Genomic DNA, 17,909 nt, shown 5'->3' with positions numbered 1-17,909 from the left:
GATCTCCTGCAGTCAATTCTTAACAGAGCTAAAGATATCAACCTGCTAAAGCTACCTTTACCTCTCAGATGTTCTAATGATTTTTCAATAATCCAGTATGCTGATGATACATTGATAGTAATGGAGGCTTGTAGTAGGCAGCTACTCACTTTAAAGGCACTGTTACACTCATTTGGAGAATCAACTGGCTTGATTGTGAACTACAGCAAATCTGTAATGGTACCAATGAACCTTCAGGAATCCAGAATTGATCACCTAGCAAGAACTTTTAATTGTCTGAAGGGTTCTTTACCTTTCACTTATCTAGGTCTGCCTTTGGGACTAACAAAGCCAAGAGTCATTGACTTCTCACCTTTGGTTAGTACATGTGAAAGAAGGCTAGCTGCCACTTCAATTTTTCTTACTCAAGCTGGCATACTGGAACTCACCAACTCAGTATTTTTAGCTTTCCCAACCTTCTGCATGAGTACTTTTGCTGTCCACAACACAGTGATAGAACAGATAGACAAGTTTAGAAAACTTTGCCTTTGGAGGGGTGCTGACCTTAATGCAAGACAAAGACCAAAAGTAGCTTGGGTGGATGTCTGTAAATCAAAGAGTGAAGGAGGGTTGGGAGTCATTGATCTTAAAACACAAAATGAAGCTTTGCTCCTTAAGCATCTAATGGAATTCTTCAACAAAGAGGATATCCCATGGGTGGCCCTCATCTGGGAAAGCTACTATGAGGCTGGCAGCCTTCCTTCAATGGCCAAGAAGGGTTCATTTTGGTGGAAGGACATCTTGAAATTACTTGACAAATTTAAGGGAATGACAAGAGTAAATATCAATAATGCTAAGTCCTGCCTGTTATGGTCTGACCTGTGGAATGACAAGGTCCCAATGCTTGCTTATCTAGAGTTGTACTCCTTTGTCAAATCAAAGAACACCATCCTAGCTGAAGCCAAAACCGGTGGCAATTTCTTGAATTTATTTCATCTGCCTCTCTCCCAACAAGCCTTTGGACAGCTAAACTAGGTACAGCAAGACATGCAGCAATTTCAACTGAATGATAACAATGATCTATGGATTTGCTTATGGAACTATGGAATTTTCTCAGTTGCCAAAGCATATAGACACTTAAAAGGCCACAGAACAATTCATCCCGGCTTCAAATGGATCTAGAAGAGTTCTTGTCAGAACAGACACAAGGTATTTGCCTGGCTCATCCTGAAGGACAGACTTAGCACCAGGGAGTTCCTTAGAAGAAAGAACATGGAACGACAAGACTATAACTGTGTGCTTTGCAACCAGTTAACTGAGGAATCAGCTTTTCACCTGCTCATAGGTTGCCCATTTGCAACAGCTTGTTGGAATTGGCTTGGTTTGCAGATAAATCACCAAGGGGACCTACTGCATTGCCTGGAGAGTTTCAGAGGACAGCTTCATGTCCCCTTCTTTATGGAGATCATTATATTAATGTGTTGGACCATCTGGCAAATCTGAACCGGACTCATCTTCAACAACAGGCCTCCTTCGTTGCAGCAGGCAAAAGGAGCTTTCAAGTCTAAATTTGCATTGATTTTGTTTCGCGCAAAGAGAAGCTACTTCCCCGAAATTGAATCATGGTTAAACAACCTTGTTTAATCTGTGTACAAGAGCTTATTTTCTTCATCTTCTTTTTTGTTTCTTGAGTTTCTTTTGGCTCTTTTTGTAACTGTTTTTGTATTTTACTGTACTGAACTGCCCTTTTTAATAAAAACCACTAGTGGTGCGCCCACCAACATCACCACCTCCTCGCCAAAGACAAGGAATTCCACCTCCAGCGTGCCAAAAAGAACTGGGCTACTCAGGGTGATCGCAATACTGCGTTCTTCTATCACTCCATCACCAAAAGAAATAGGAAGAATAGAATCACTTACCTACTGAACCCTGATGGTTCCCACTCCACTACCCCTGAGCAACTTGCTGCCACTCTCACAACTTACTTTCACAACATTTTCAGCAGCCAAACTCCTAGAACCCACCATAACTCCACCAATAGGTCTCCTACTGCCCTTGCTGCTAATCATTCTAATGCAGGCCGCACAGATGAAGCAGCTAGCGAGGACAACTACACCAACTCCATCCCAGACGTACAGGAGCTGCACAATATCATTAAAAACATGCGCAGCAACGCCTCACCTGGTCCAAACGGCCTTAATGCCGCATTTTACAAGTCTGCCTGGCAATGGATATCATGTGATGTCCACACCCTGGTACGTGATTTTTACAACTCTGCTTTCCTAATCCCTGAATTAAATCAAACTTTTATTGCTCTAATTCCTAAGAAAATGCAGCCTGTTATTCCTCAAGACTTCAGGCCCATTAGTTTGTGTAACGTCATTTATAAAGTTATTGCTAAATCCCTTGCCGAGAGGCTAAAGCCCCACCTCCCCAACTTCATTGACCACTCCCAAGCTGCTTTTATCAAGAACGGGCATGTTTCTTCTAACATTATTGTTACCCAGGAGATCATCCACTCCTTTAACCTGGAAGACTTGGAACCAGCAGGCTTCTTTCTCAAGCTTGACCTTGCTAAAGCCTTTGATCGCTTGGATTGAAAATTCATTGCTGCTGCCCTCAATCGCCTTGGACTTCAATCCAACTTCATTAATCTTATTCATGCGTGCATCTCCACTACTACCTTCTCCATTTTAGTGAATGGCGAGCCCACTGATTCTTTCGCTCCTCAAAGAGGTATCCGCCAAGGCTGCCCCCTCTCGCCCTACCTCTTTGTCATCGCCATCAACGAGCTTTCTATCCGTTCGCAAAATTCCCTGCTTAACTCTAACCTTTCTGGGATCACGATCGGTCCTGGGCGCCCTCCTATCCATTCTCTCCTCTTTGCTGATGACCTCATTCTTTGTGGTGCCGCATCTGCGCATGAGGCCACCAACATCCGTAGTATTTTGCACGATTTCTGCAATTTGTCCGGTCAAATGCCCAATTTGTAGAAGTCTTCTATCCATTTTAGCAGGTTGATAGCACTACCAAAGCGCAGATCAGAGACATCTTCCCTGTCCTTGACCTCCTCCCCAATACCATGCACCTTGGTCACCCCATTATCTTCAACCACAATGACAGGAATAAGGCCTATGAGTTCATTATCAGCAAATTCAGGGCTAAATTAACTACGGTCAAGGCGAACAAGCTCAACCATGCTGGGAGGCTCACCTACATTCAATCGGTTCTTGCTTCTATCCCGGTATACTACATGTCTTCATTGGCAAAATCAATGCCATCATTAGAAGATTATGGTGGGCTGGTGTTCAGGATGACAATCCCACCAATCCTATTGCTTTCAGATCCTGGGAAGATATCTGCCAGCCTAAGGAAAATGGAGGCCTTGGAATTAGGGACTTGTATACTGTCAATAAAAGCCTCCTCACCCAGGCTGCTTGGAACATAGTCACCAACAAGAACCCTTTTCTTACCCCTGTCCTCAAGGCCAAATATTACCACAATAGCTCCTTTTGGACAGCTAACACGAGCTCCATCATTTGGTCCTACATTTTGCAGGTTAAAAAAGATCTCTGCACCAACACTACTTACCAAATCCATGCAGGGAACAGCTCCATTTGGTCCACTCCGTGGTGTCCTCTTTGGAACTCCATGCATGACCATCTTCTCCTACCTGTTACTAACTTTTCTTTACCTGTAACTGTTTCTGATCTTTGGATGCCTAACTCGCGCTCTTGGAATGTTCAGCTTATCTCTAATGTCTTTGATAACCAGGCTGTCCAAGCAGTCACTAATGTGCAGGTCGTTCCTAGTGACAACCTCAACATCCTAAGATGGACTCCCTCTAAGACTGGACAATGCACTACTAAAAATGTTTACAGGCATCTCAGTTCGCAGCTGCAGACCCATCTCCCACAGCAAGGATCCAGAAGTATCCAGCCCCAAGCTAATCAGATCCTTCAGCGAGCATTGAGAAGTAAAGAGCTGCCACCCATCATCAAGACCTTCACATGGAGACTGATAAGACGAGCCCTCGCCACTGCTGAAAGGGCAGCAAGGTACTCCACTCACGTTGACAAACATTGTGCCTCCTGTGGTGTAGTGGAAGATGATGCCCACCTATTCTTCCACTGTCACCTCCCTAGAGCTGTGTGGTTTTCACATCACCCTCCCCTTAGAACCGATAATCTTCCTCAAGAAAATGATGGAGTTCAATTAACTCTCCAAGCTTTTATTTCAAATTCAACTCCTACTTCTTTACTAGACAAGATACTAATCACTATGTGGTACTTGTGGAAAGCAAGGAATGACAACCGATTCCAGAGAAAGGTATGGACTCCTTGGCAGGTACACCATGCGGTGGCGGCGCACATTACCGGCTATAGGCAGCAGCAGCAGCAAACACATCCCAACACCACAGGACCTCAGGCTCCACCTTCCACGGACAGTCACCAGCTACAGCAAGGTACAGAGTCCAACACAGGTGCCCAAACTGTTCGGCCGGTGGACACACAGCTTCCAAACCCAACCACCAGCAACACCAATCATGTGCCACACGGGCAGGCCACCTTCAAAGGTATCAACACTACCTTTGCAGGTACCGGGCCAGTTTGGTTGTCAAAAAATTTGGCAAAACGCTACTGTAGCGTTTTCGTTGTTATTTGGTAATTAGTGTCCAATCATAGTCTAATTAGGCTTAAAAGATTCGTTTCGTGGATTTCGTCTAAACTGTGTAATTAGTTTTATTTTTTATTTATATTTAATGCTTCATGCATATGTCCAAAGATTCGATGTGACGGGAAATCTTGAAAAATTTGACGTTTTGGAGAGGAACTAAACAGGACCCAATACAAACTCAACCAGAGCAGCCGTACTCCAACTACCACACGATGATGCAACCATGGTGAGGACTCCAGTATCAGGTATGCAAACTTCTAATGCAGCAGCAAACCTGGCTCCCAACGTGAACCATGAAAACAACTGCACTCAGACGGACAGGCACACCATCCACATGCCGGCCTTGCTGCCTGGAGTCAGGTGCTATACCGACGCATCCTTGCTGCCTGACCACACATTGTCGCCACCAAGAACGGCTGGCATTGGAATTTTTCTAGTAATACAACCGGTGCAGACAATCTACATCAAGGCCCTCATGTCAAGTGCCCGCTCTGTCATCATGGCTGAGGCTGCAGGTCTTGCACTAGCAGCAATGGTTGCCGATCTACTCAACTTCACCAACATAGCATTCTTGTCTGACTGTAACCAGTTGGTTCAGTTCCTGAATGCTGATGATCAGAACCATCCTCCGGACTGGAGAATAAAACCTTTCACCTAGCTCTTCGCCAACTGTGCCACTCGTCGACGTGCAAAGATCTACAAGATCAGTAGGACCCTCAATACAACGGCTGATGACCTGGCTAGACAGGCCTTTTATGTAACTGTTCCTACAAATGAAGCTTTTGAGCCTGTATGTTCCCACAGCAGCCATAGTCACCAGTGCCCTTTTTTGGCAGCACTGACTTCTGTAAACCTTCACTCTGTAAGGTTGCTAGCAGCTTCTTGTTGCTGAAATAAAGTTGTTTCTTCTCAAAAAAAAACGTCAAAAAAAATGTCAAAATCTGTTCTCCTATTGAGAGTCCAGCATATGACCTGATTAATTAGCATGTCCTGCTGCTCCTTGGTTCCTTCCGTGACCTGCCCTTGTCATTAGAAGTGGTTGGTCAATGGTCTAATTGCGATCAAAGAGTGCCGAATATTTTACTTCCAATTATTTGAAGAACTCAGTTTTTGCTAGCGATCTAATTGTCCGTACCGTAAAAGATTCGGAGAATTATTTATGCATCGTAGGCGTGTCCTTATCACTTCACCCGCAACTACTCTGTTCGTCTCGACCTTGTTTGGAGCGGTCGTCCCAGCTCCGACTCCGACTCTACGTGTACCCTCTTCTTCGGTCCATCCATCTGCTCCCCCCCGTTATGTCCGTGGATGGAGCTCGCAGTCGCGTGGATGTGGAACACACCCAGCCACGCCACCCTGAAGCTGAATCTTTGCTCGAGGTTCCTGCGCCGTCCTCGCCTGACGCCTCCACGGGCCCTCTACTGTGGCCAGCGCGGCTCAAGCTCACCCCACTGCCTTCACCTGTGGTCGGTGTGGCTTAGGCTCTCTCCTTGTACCCCCACACTGTCCTCGTCTCACGCTGAAGTATCTCGGTGAAAGGATCATGGATGGCTACAGTGGGGATGAATAGCCTATTAAAAGCTCTACAAACACAAAAGACACTGTATAAGTGTATTAGTAAGAGAGAGAATTTTAATAACCACTAAGTGCATCACAAAACACCTTTTATTAGTATATAGCACGCATGACAAGGCACCCTTAGCTACTCGCCGCTGGGCTGGGGCTGGCTGGCCAGCCCCCTCACATGGCTACTGTTTACGCGAACCAACCAGCAGTACTTCTCTCTCACATAAACGAACCAGCAACGATACGATCCAGCCAACCAAACAAGCCGTCACATTTGCAGATAGTGGATGTCTAGCGCCATTCCTATACTAGAGTATATGCTCCATTCATCTGGGAGGTTGAGCTTTCAAACAAGAATAATATCCTGGCAATTGAGTGTCCTGGCAAGAAACTATTAAATATATAATACCATGCGTGATGTCACGTGTCCAACACAAGGAAAGAAATCTTGCATCATCAGATGCTTGCTGGGGAATACTCCGGGACAGCTCAGGGCACAAATATACACACGCGCACACTAACTAACTAAAACAAGCAGATACACACACACACTAACTAACTAAAACAAGCAGAGCCCAAGACGCAGCTGAAGGGTAGAAGACGAGGTTGGGTTCAACCACCCCGTCAAATAGTGTGCAACTGCCCACACTATGGTCAGAAAGCCAGTGGCCATTGCGCGTGGTGTGCCTTCCGTCGACCGCAGATCGCGAACGTGATCCATGATGGGGAAGATGTTGACAAGACCATGACGCATTGACGCGTTCTTTCGCCTGGCCAACCAAACCCACTGTTCTTGCTTCGTCCCCACAAGATTAGGAGTATAATGTTTCTTTATAAAAAAAGAAATTTATGGCTGGAGATCATTATTTCGTTTTTATTTGACATGTTATGCTTGCTATTACTTGGAGTCGGTTGATGTCCACAAACACTATAACGTTAAATTATTTTTTACTTTATTGTTGACACTAGTAGTTGGTTTGGGTGTTGGACCACACAAATGCTTCAAGACGTTGACATCTTCCTACTAAACAGTACGTTAATTAGCAAAATCTCAGTCATAGAGGATCTCAACTAGCTAGGCTCCCACGACCGTGGAACCAAGTGGAAGAAATTAAAAGAGGCAAGTGGATGGAACAAACTTCGGAGGTAATTAACTCTGTTAAAGGTTCTTTGAAAGTAAACGAGCTCAAATTATAGCCTCCTCCATGCCAATTCATAAGACGTTTTGGCATTTTTAAATCCACAAATTTTGCTATGCATCTACATATACACTATTTATAAAATGAAAACGACCGAGTTGTCCATAACTTCAAATTTGAGTAGGCTGAATATAGAAATTAAATTGGGAAGAATGGAAAGGATCTGTATCCCAACCCGTTTTTACCCTTACCCACCCCTAGTCATAAATGTATTTCGCAGCGTACAGTGTGTCTAATCCATCGACGCCTAGAATTGGTTTTCATAACACACTTTCTATATAAATATGACACTTTGGATTTAGGTTTATCAGAGAACGAAGTAGCGGATGTTGCGCCTCATTTCCTAGGACCCATGTTGGTTGCTGTTGGCAGGTCATATACATTTAAATGAAGACTTCGTGTAAAAAAATCCATTCCACATGCGACAGATCCAATGTAGCGAATTAATCAAGGACTTCCCTAAATCAATGTAACGAACAAATCAAAGTTGATACCGTTATCGTTATGCATGTTCAGAAATCTCCTAGAGATTATTCTGTACCACAATCTATTCCCTCCGTCCCTATTTAAGTGTCGTCATGGGTTCGTGTCAGTCAAACTTTCTCAACTTTGACTAAATCTATAAAAATTATTAATAACATTTATATCTCCAAATAAGTTTATTATAAAAATCGATTCAACGATCTATCTAATGATACTAATTATGCACTATAAATATTAATATTTTATTTTATATATTTTGTTAAACTTAAATATGTTTAACTTTTTGAAAGCTAGAACGACAGATAAAAAGGGACATAGGGATTGGATAGTTCCCTCCTTTTGCGTATCCACTGCATGTTTGTACATGTGTCACATAATAAAAAAATGTCGACGGTCTAGGTTATTTGGAATACCGTAAATTATGGGATTTAACTGTATTGTTTTTACATTATGAAGAGATGTGCCCCAAAAAAGGAGGGCATCTGTCAGTATCGGGCTTCCGGAGGTACTCATTCATAGTGATAGGACGTGTATGCGTATATTGAAGAGTAACTGTATGTGTATGTATTTACGAGTATCTTTGCTTGTACTGTTATTAAATTAAAAAAAATTGAGTGCACACAACGGATCCTGAACATTTGTGACGAAACCGGCAAAATTGTGGAGAACGGAACCAGTCACCTGTTTTTTGTTTTTGTTCAGACGATGCGTTGGGTGTTGATCTACTTGATTTTCTGTGCTCCAGCAGGCTCTCTTTAGTATGGCATCTGCTTTGGATTTGGATCCGTGAACTGTCGCCTGAAATTAAGTCATATTTCAGCTGGTCCCTTTTTATCGATCAATATTTGGACCACACTTATTCGTTAGCTTTCATTTCTTTTTTTTTTAGAAAATTTGGCACGAGGTTAACTTCATGTATGACAATCCTGCTACTGTATTTGAACCATGTCTTACCCGGACGCAAACACAATTGTTGAAACCCAGACCTATTTGAGCAGTAGCAATACAACAAGTGCACTGTGCACTGTGCACATGCCTCTACCGAGGGACTCCTAATTCACAGTACTATTAAAAAGGCAAATGCACATTTAGGCTATGTTTGGAACGTGGGATTTTTTTTTCCTGTTTCTGTGTTTTTTCTATGAAAATAAACTGATTCCTGTAAAATTTCTACGTATTTTTTATGAAATTCCTACATTTCAAACGCGCCCTGTTCCACGTTTAACTTTGATCGGTGCTTCGACCCACTTTCCTAACAAGGGTAGAAAACTCGATTACTACGAGTACATGTCACTGCACGCGTAAATACTGAAGTGATTGGTGTCAGAGACCAACGTGCTGACACGTCAAGCACAGTACCCTAGCGATAAACCCCGCTTGTCCTCGGCTATATAAACCTCACCTGGCCACGCCATGGTGGCAGATCATCAAGATCCGATCGGGAAATACATACATTATATTATATACTACACAAAGCATGGCAGGAGCAGCAGCTCACCAAACCACTAGCCACGCCGACGACGGCAGCCCAGAATGGAGCGTCGCCGTGCCGGCCGCCGCGGCGGAACACGAGAACACCGAAAGCAGCCGCCGGGCGTGCTGCGCGCCGGCATTGGTGGTGGTGGCGCGTCGTCTCTTGTCGTGGTTGGTGGCGCCGATGCACGGCATGGGCAGCCTCGCCACGACGGCGTGCCTGTGGCTGCTCTCGTTGGCGGCCGCGGCGCGGGACAGGGTGGTGGGCGTCGCTAGGATGGCGTGGAGGATCGGCGCCGACGACCCTCGGAAGGTGGCGCACGGGTTCAAGATGGCGCTCGCGCTCACCATGTGCTCTGCCTGCTACTACGTCCAGCCACTCTACGTCTTCACCGGCCAGAATGCCATGTGGGCCGTCCTCACGGTCGTCGTCGTCTTCGAGTACACAGTTGGTAATTACCACTAGCTAGCAACAACCACTAGCTAAGCACCATAATCGATCGACTTCAGATCGATTACTGTATTTATTTCTGCTGCGTCTCTATCTATACAGGTGGCTGCTTGTACAAAGGGCTGAACAGAGCCATGGCAACGGTGACCGGCGCCGCGCTGGCCCTCGGCGTGCAGTGGATCGCCAGCAAGTCCGGCAAGGAGTTGGAGCCCTTCATCCTCAGTGGCTCTCTATTTGTTTTCGGTGCGTGCGTTGTTCAACTCGATCGATTAACCATATGTAGCTAGCTGTTGGAACAGTATAGATGCTGCTGTCTCTGCTTGTTGCAAAAAGTACAGCTATATATATACGGATGAGCTTGACGATACTGGCCTAACTAACAATTGTTGCGACGTGTATGCATGCAGCCGCCGCGGCCACCTATTCCAGGTTTCTGCCCAAGATGAAGGCCCGCTTCGACTACGGCGTCACCATCTTCATCCTCACATACACGCTCGTCGCGGTGGGAGGGTACCGCGTCAACGAGGTTGCCTTCATGGCACAGCACCGGCTGACGACCATCGCCATCGGCGCCATGATCTGCTTCGCCGTCTGCGCGCTCGTCTTCCCGGTCTGGGCGGGGAAGGAGCTCCACGACCAGATCGCCCGCAACATGGACAAGCTGGCTGCCGCCGTCGAGAGCTGCGTCGAGGACTACTTCTCGGAGGCTACAGCCGGTGTCGACGTCGCCGCAGCAGCAGCTCCGAAGCCGGCGCTGTCGGACAAGTCACATGGGTACAAGGCAGTGCTGAACGCCAAGGCCTCGGAGGACTCACTGGCCAACCTGGCGACGTGGGAACCCGCACACGGCAAGTTCGGCTTCCGCCACCCGTACCATCTGTACCAGAAGGTCGGCGCAGCGATGCGCTCCTGTGCCTACTGCGTCGACGCCCTCGCTGCCTGCGTCGGCTCAGAGGCCCAAACGCCAGCGCACGTCAAGAAGCACCTCGCCGGCGCCTCCGCCGCTCTAGGCCGCCATTGCTCGGCCATGCTCCGCGAGGCGTCGGGCTCCGTTGCCTCGATGACGCGGTCCGGCCGCCTCGCCCTCGTCGTAGGGGACATGAACGCCGCCGCGCAGGAGCTGAGGGACGAGCTGAGGTGCCTCGCGCCGCTACTGGAGCTAGACGAGTCCACAGATACAGAGCAGGAGCACAACATTACAATGTCACCAGCACCGGCGCCGCCCCTCATCGAGGCCCTGCCCCTGTTCACAGCGGCCTCCCTCCTGCTGGAGATCTGCACGAGGGCGGAGGGCGTTGTTAGCGCCGTCGACAACCTGGCCATCACAGCGAGGTTCAAGAAGGCTGACCACGACGAGGAGACCACACACGACGTCGAGGCGGCCGTGCCCACAACCATGAGCACCATCCTCACGGCAGACGCGCCGCAGGAGACACACGATAAGGTTGCGGTCGACCACGGGAAGACGGAGACGCCAACGGACGAGAGCTCCGCCGACCAAACGCCTCGGGACCAGGTCGACGAGCTCCTCAAGGTGCTCATGCGACGGCGGAGCACCAAGAAGTGGGCGCGCGGTGACACCAAGGTGTGCCCGAAGCTGCCGCTGGACTTCGTGGTCCACGCACCCAGCCCAAGGAGCCGGTCCATGGAACTCACTGTCACGGGCCATGCGCAGGTCGCGCCCAGTCCGAGGCACCGCTCCGTCGAGCTCACCAGCCACCCGCCAGTCGCGCCCAGTCCGAGGAACCGGTCGGTGGACTTTGCCAGTAATGGACCTGTCCTGCCAAGCCCCAGGAACCGGTCCATGGATTTCGGCAACCATAGGCCTGTCTTGCCTAGTCCTAGGCATCGCTCCATACTTGGGATGGCCTGATTCAAGGGAGAGACAGAGAGAGAGAAAAAAAATCAAGCTTCTTGTATGTACCCGGCCGTCATCCGAAAGGTAAAGATGTTGCTAAGATGAAGTGCCGGCTGGATAGAATGATACGACTGTGGTGTTTGATCATCCATAAGAACCCTGATAATCTGAAGCATTTGAGGTCAACTAGTCTTTGTATTGTATTATATAGAATTATTCGAAGGTGCTTTCGAACCGCCCCAAAGCTATATTGCCGGAGATTATTTCTTTGAATTAGAGTGTTTTTGTCCTGGTGTTTGATCATCGATAATGTCCTGTCCTTGCTTATGACCTTAGGTACTTCCTGCAAAATAAAAGAAGGATAGACAGTTTGGCTGGTTGGATATATGAGTAAAGCTTACGATCGAGTTGAATTGGAAATTTCTAAGAAGAATGTAGCCTAAACTGGGCTTTTATCGAACTTAGGTGGCCGTGACAATGAATTTAGGCAAGGATGAGCTGATAGATAACATAATCCCTGAACGTGGCTGTTGACACCGGATGGGGTTCCGGATCACACACCTGTAAGGGCTAGCACTTTCGCGGTCGACACATGAACCTAGATCATAACAAGAACGCAGCGGGATCGATGAAACCAATCTAGAGACCAGTCAGGCCGATGTTAAACCCGTTCTTCGCCAAGAAGACTCTCGAACACCTCCCGAAAATACCCGTCGGGAAGGAGCACGTGGAGGTTGTCCTAGGGTCAGCAAGGCACCTAGAACACCGCCAAATCTCACCGAGGACGTGACGAACAACAAGGTAGAGCGAGGAAGAGGTAAAAGGGTTGTAGTAGATGTATTTTAACGATTGGAAATTGGGGTCCTCAATCAGTCATGATCTTCTTATATATATATTGGGGTAAGAAACAAGCCCAAAACACGTTCTCTAAGTTTCCCACGTCCAAAGTAAGTCCAAAACCGATTTGAAAACCAAATCTACTCTAATAGCAGGAAAAGTCGGCTGAGTCGACCCCAACGTCGGCTGAGCCGGTTTTATCGGGCCCGGGCACTGTGGCTCGGCTAGCAACAGAGAGGAGTCAGCTTAGCCGGCTAAGATGACTTGGCGAGCCGGCCAAGCTGACTCTAGTAGGCCAGGCGTGGCTTCCTCTTTTTTTTTGCCTGTTTCTCTTACTACTTGATGCGCCAATTAATTTCCAACATGTCCCTGATGCTAAGAACTTGCTGATGTCCATGTTCCATGCTGAGACATTTTTTTAGTGTCGTCGCCTTATTTTTAGGTGAATGAAACATGAACATGAAAACACAATTAAAGCACTAAATAGCAATAATACCCAACTTATCGGCTATCTAGCATCTAAGGTGATGTATATATCGGCCATACTTATTCTAAGGACGATACATATAACAGTCATTGTTTGGAAAACACTCTAGGCTTCTTGCCAAACACTTGGAAAATACTTCTTCAAGTACCTTTCGTTGATTGCTCTTGGGAGACTATCAACTTGCAATGTCATCGGCAAATATGAATTCTCAAATGTCACTTTGAACACTCTATAATTAAGGACCCTCCAAACTTGGCGACCGTTCGCCAAACTTGTTGCTCTTCGTTCCAAGTGGTAGTATGATTTTCCACACTAAACCACCAACTTGGAATGACTTGCTTTTGACTTTCTTATTATAAGCCTTGGCAACCCGAGCTTTGTCTTTCACCGTCTCCTTGAGAGCCTTTAATCTTTTATCAGTCATCTCGTCGCCATTATCTATCATTAAATCATGATACATAATGGCAGATAAATCATTTTGTTTAGCAAGCCTATATGCATCTAAATTCAGCTCGATGGGTAATACGGCCTCTTGCTCATATACCAACTCAAAAGGAGTAACTTTTGTAGCACCATGGCTAGATATGCGAGGTGCCCATAGAGCTTTAGATAAAACCTCATGCCTAGATATGCGAGGTGCCCACTTAGCTTGATTAAAGTCTTATTACTAGACTCGGCCTGGCCATTAGCTTGAGCATAACATGGGGATGAATTGAGCAACTTGATCTTATATAATTCGACGAAATCTCGTACCTCCTCTGACACAAATGATATTTCTTGATCCGTAGTTAATGTTTGGGAATGTCGGATCTATATATGATATACTCAGTAATGAACTCAATCACCTCCTTATGTCTTATATTTTCAAAGAAACTGCTTGTAACACCTCTGATGTTACGAGCTTGCTTAGCATCTAGGTTAATGCCTAAGAGAAATTAGCAAACCAAGTTTTCGGGTTTAAAAGTTTAAAGCACACATAGAATTATAAACGAATCTTGTGTGACTTGCTTTCGTGAATAAAACAAACAAATAAGTGTCGCTAGTCAACTTGCCTTGGTGCTTAACAACTTTTAAATAATCTTGTGGGCAAAAGTTGTTTAGGGCTTGTTTTGGAAAAGTATGAAGAAAGTGCTTAAAAATGTCTGATAACAAATAAATAGTGAATGGCTTGTTTATTTGATTAAGCATGAAAAACAATTTTTATAAACAAAAATAAAATATAACTTGTAATTGGTACTTAAATAAAAATTGAAGTACATGTTGTGTAGAGGAAAATGCAACTTTGGTTTTGGAGGATAAATATTGTTAACTAGGGTTTTTGCCGGCTCAAAAATCGAATTTAAAATTTAAAAAATAGCTTCTCGCGTTAACAGTAAAAATCTAAAATTATTTTTAAAAGCGCTGTTTGTGGCGATTTGTTTTACGCAAAATAATTACATAACACCCTAATATTTTATTCCATGGCTTGGTATGGAGTATGAGCTATTGCATAAAATGTTTATTGGTGGAAGTCAATAGGATTTAGACCTTTTAAAGTTGCCGACAAAATATCGCTGTTCACATCCACATCGCGTCGTCGCATGCACAGGCACACAGCCAGCAGAGCCACGCGACGCCCATGTGTTCGGCCGCAGTGTGCTCCCTCGCGTCGGTTCCGTAGCGCGTGGAACATGCGCCGTCCTTGTTGCTGCCGCGCTGCCATTGCATTCACGCTCAAGTGGAGGCCAAGCCCTCGCGCTGCTTACTCTCCTTTCTTTTTCTGCTGCCGAGAGGGAGGCGCCCTAGCTCCTGCTCACCCTCCCCGCTCTATTTTTCCCTCAGCTGCGAGCCCCCCTGCGTCCCTGCTCGGCACGACCCTGACCCACGCTCTGCCCGTCGTGAAGACCCTGGCCGCAACGCCGCTACCGTGCTGATGCGCCGACGTCGCCGTGCCGCGCTTCCTGCCCCTCCCGAGCGCCTTCCCCACGTGCCGCTCGGCCTGCCCTGCTGGAGCCGCGGCCGTGGCCTCTGCACGTCGCCGTGCACGTGGGTGGCACGCTGCAAGCACCTGCGGCCACACCCATCGCCCGGCCACCGCGCATGCGAGCGCGCCCGAGCCCCGCGCTGCCCCACGCTGCTCCACCTCCGTTGCCGCGCCCCGCAGCGTCCCTGCCGTCGCCCACTGCTGCCGTTGCACCCTAGCCGGCCGCCAGCGCTCACGGCTGGACCACCTCAGGCTGCCCCTAGCCATGCCACCAACGCCCACGGGAGCGACAGTCACCCTCGCTGCTCCTACGCACCGCCTCTATCATCGTCGGCCACCCTCCGTGCCGAATCGGCCACAGGCCAGTTCCCCTGCCCATGCTCTGCTTGTGAGGAGGACGAGAAGGACCGCGGGGTAAGAATAGAATTTTTCTAGGGTCCCCAATGTAAATCTCTGACTCATATGAATAGTGATGCATAATGCCTAAAGTACTGCAGGTTGATTTGAGGAAAGCTCAGGTGCCTCTTCACAAATGTACCGCTGCCGCCTTGCCCTAGCTGCATGGGCCGGCTTGCTGGGCTGCCGCCTATTCCCCCTAGGTCACCGGCCACACGCCCCATCTGGGCCGGCCTTGTGCCGCCCGCCCTGGGCCGCTGGCTGCGTGCCCCGTCTAGGCCGACCTTGTGCCGCCCGCGCCTAGGCCACGTGCTCGTGTTGTGCGCCTAGGCTGCGCGTCCGCGTGGGCCACCACGGCTGCAGGCTAGCCGCGTAGCCCAGTGCCTGGAGGAAATTTCATTTCCCTTTTTCTTATTCGCATAAACTTCATAAATCCGCCAAAAAGTGTAGAAAAATCACAAAAATGCTAAACCAATTTTGTTAAGTTTCTAAAATCATGATCTGTGTGATAGTGTATTTTGTTCACATAGGTTTTGTATATTTTTAGGGTTGCTCTAATTATTTTAACATGCTTAATTTTGTTAAGACATAAACTTGTAGGAATTTCTGTGATCAATCAGTGATAGTGTTAGAAGTGTTATCAGGTGTTCTCTATAATTTTTGTAGCCCAATAATAATTAGTTTACTAGAGTAGTTAATGTGCCCTAGTTTTGAGTATATTAAATCAAATAAATGAAATAAAGAAACACATAGGAATTGCATAACTAAAACACTTGTTGGGAAACGACACCTTTCTCGACGGTGTTGACATGTAGATTAGTACATTAGTCATTAGAGCTAGCTTGTTAGTTCATAGTATGTGCTTTGTTTTAAGAGTTGTTGTTGCCTTGTTAATTAACTGTCACATCATCTCTGCATTGCATTGCATTGCATACCATAATAGGGACAATGATGGATCGCGGAGTTATCGGGAGTTGCAGGTGAGATGATACTTTTAGAGATCGTGTCGCCAAGATGGAATACTAACTTTTGGTTATATGTTACCCAGATAAGCCCCAGTGCATAACCCCTACTTTTCTGCACTTTATATTATGTTGGTGCATTAAGTTTTAAGGAGTTGAATGAAACCCACTTGCATATATATATCTTTACCCTATGAGTCTTACTAGTATGATAGGATCGTGTAGATTGCTATACTACAGGACTCTGGTAGAAGTCGAGTGATTGCCTATCACTCGCGAGAGATAGGAAATATATTATTGTTGTTACGATATTATTATCACCTGGTGTCGGTGCAGAAAGTGACCAACACATAAATATTTATAGTTTTGTCGTACGTTGTGATCGGATGTGGCCTAACACTCAATGACACAGGGTTTATACTGGTTCAGGCAATGTGCCCTATGTCTAGTTTGAGTCGGTCAGTGACTTTATTCCTGAGCCCAGGTGCTCCAATTTTGTTGTGGGGTTATAAACGGAAGGGAGTAAGATGGGGGTGCAAGAGGTCTGGTCGGACTCTGGTCTGAAGGGCCAAGACTGACGGGAGCTCCGCTATGTGCTAAGTGTTCGAACGTCTGTTGTTCGTTGGAATCCTTGGTCGTTCAGATCGTTGGAGTGTGTTTTAGTTGTCATCTAATCGATCCCCTTCTATTGGGAGAGAGCGCATCCCCTTTTATAGATGAAGGGGATGGCCTTTACAAGTGAGGGAGAGAGAGAGTGAGAGTACATATGCTGTAAAGTCTTGTTGCCCACGTCGTCGGGTACAAGATGATGGTAGGCGCCCATAACACTGTTTGTGTTAGACGCATGTGGGAGGTTTTACCGTATTCACCATGTATGGAAAATGACGGCGCCCACAACACTGTCAATGCCCAGAGGCATGTGGGGGTTTTTACCATGTTTGCCTGGTATGGGAATTGATGGCACCCACGACACTGTAGGGCAAAATCATTGGCGCCCACAACACTGCTTGGGTTCTGAGATGCCTGGAAGGTTACAGGGCACCCTTCTGACATGTCCTGTTTGTACTGTCCTGTAGGTGTATAGGGTACGGTCCTTGGTTTTACGGTTGACTTGAGCGTCCTACTTTACTTGCTCTACCCGTTTCCTGGTCCTCACCGAGCGGGCGTCCCTGGTCGGTTGGTCCTAGTTGGCTCCGACTGCACCAGTTGGAGAAGAGCTATAAGCAGAGGTTCAGTGTATCCTCGATCGGAGACGCGGGTCAGAGTCGAAAGCGTTGTTGGCCAGGCCTTTCGGATGGAGAGGTGGGCCAGAGTCAGAAGCGAGGCCTTCCGGTCGAAGGGGCAGACCAGAGTCGGAAGCAAGCGTTGTTCCTCCTTGGCCAGCCTGTAGGGGACCGTGACGCCTAAGAGGGGGGTGAATTAGGCAACTTAAAATTCTAACTCTAAACTATGGCCTGTTTTCTACCCTTAGCAAAACGTATGCAAAAGATAAACTATCTAAATGTGCAACTATGGTTTTGCTAGTGTGTTGCTATCTCTACCGCAAAAAGTGTAATTTAAACAATGTAAATGCGGAAG

The 17,909-nt window shown here is 46.9% G+C and overlaps 1 protein-coding gene across 1 annotated transcript; it reads left to right on the top strand.

Annotated features, from left to right (window-relative positions):
- Positions 1 to 9,379: 9,379 nt before the first annotated feature.
- Positions 9,380 to 12,027, top strand: LOC136522811 (aluminum-activated malate transporter 10-like). The gene is made up of 3 exons (XM_066516613.1): positions 9,380 to 9,829; positions 9,931 to 10,071; positions 10,236 to 12,027. Exons 1-3 carry the CDS (start codon positions 9,382 to 9,384, stop codon positions 11,699 to 11,701), a joined length of 2,055 nt encoding a protein of 684 aa, XP_066372710.1. The 5' UTR covers positions 9,380 to 9,381; the 3' UTR covers positions 11,702 to 12,027.
- The last annotated feature ends 5,882 nt before the right edge of the window (positions 12,028 to 17,909 follow it).

The sequence above is a fragment of the Miscanthus floridulus genome, chromosome 18, assembly GCF_019320115.1.
Source record: "Miscanthus floridulus cultivar M001 chromosome 18, ASM1932011v1, whole genome shotgun sequence".
In the NCBI taxonomy this organism is placed as follows: domain Eukaryota; kingdom Viridiplantae; phylum Streptophyta; class Magnoliopsida; order Poales; family Poaceae; genus Miscanthus; species Miscanthus floridulus.
This window is presented reverse-complemented; position numbering and strand designations above follow the sequence as displayed.

Coding starts and splice junctions, on each gene's coding strand:
- LOC136522811 (XM_066516613.1), top strand. CDS start 9,382: ATGGCAGGAGCAGCAGCTCACCAAACCACTAGCCACGCCGACGACGGC. Junction 9,830..9,930: donor CGTCTTCGAGTACACAGTTG/GTAATTACCACT, acceptor CTATCTATACAG/GTGGCTGCTTGTACAAAGGG. Junction 10,072..10,235: donor TGGCTCTCTATTTGTTTTCG/GTGCGTGCGTTG, acceptor GTATGCATGCAG/CCGCCGCGGCCACCTATTCC.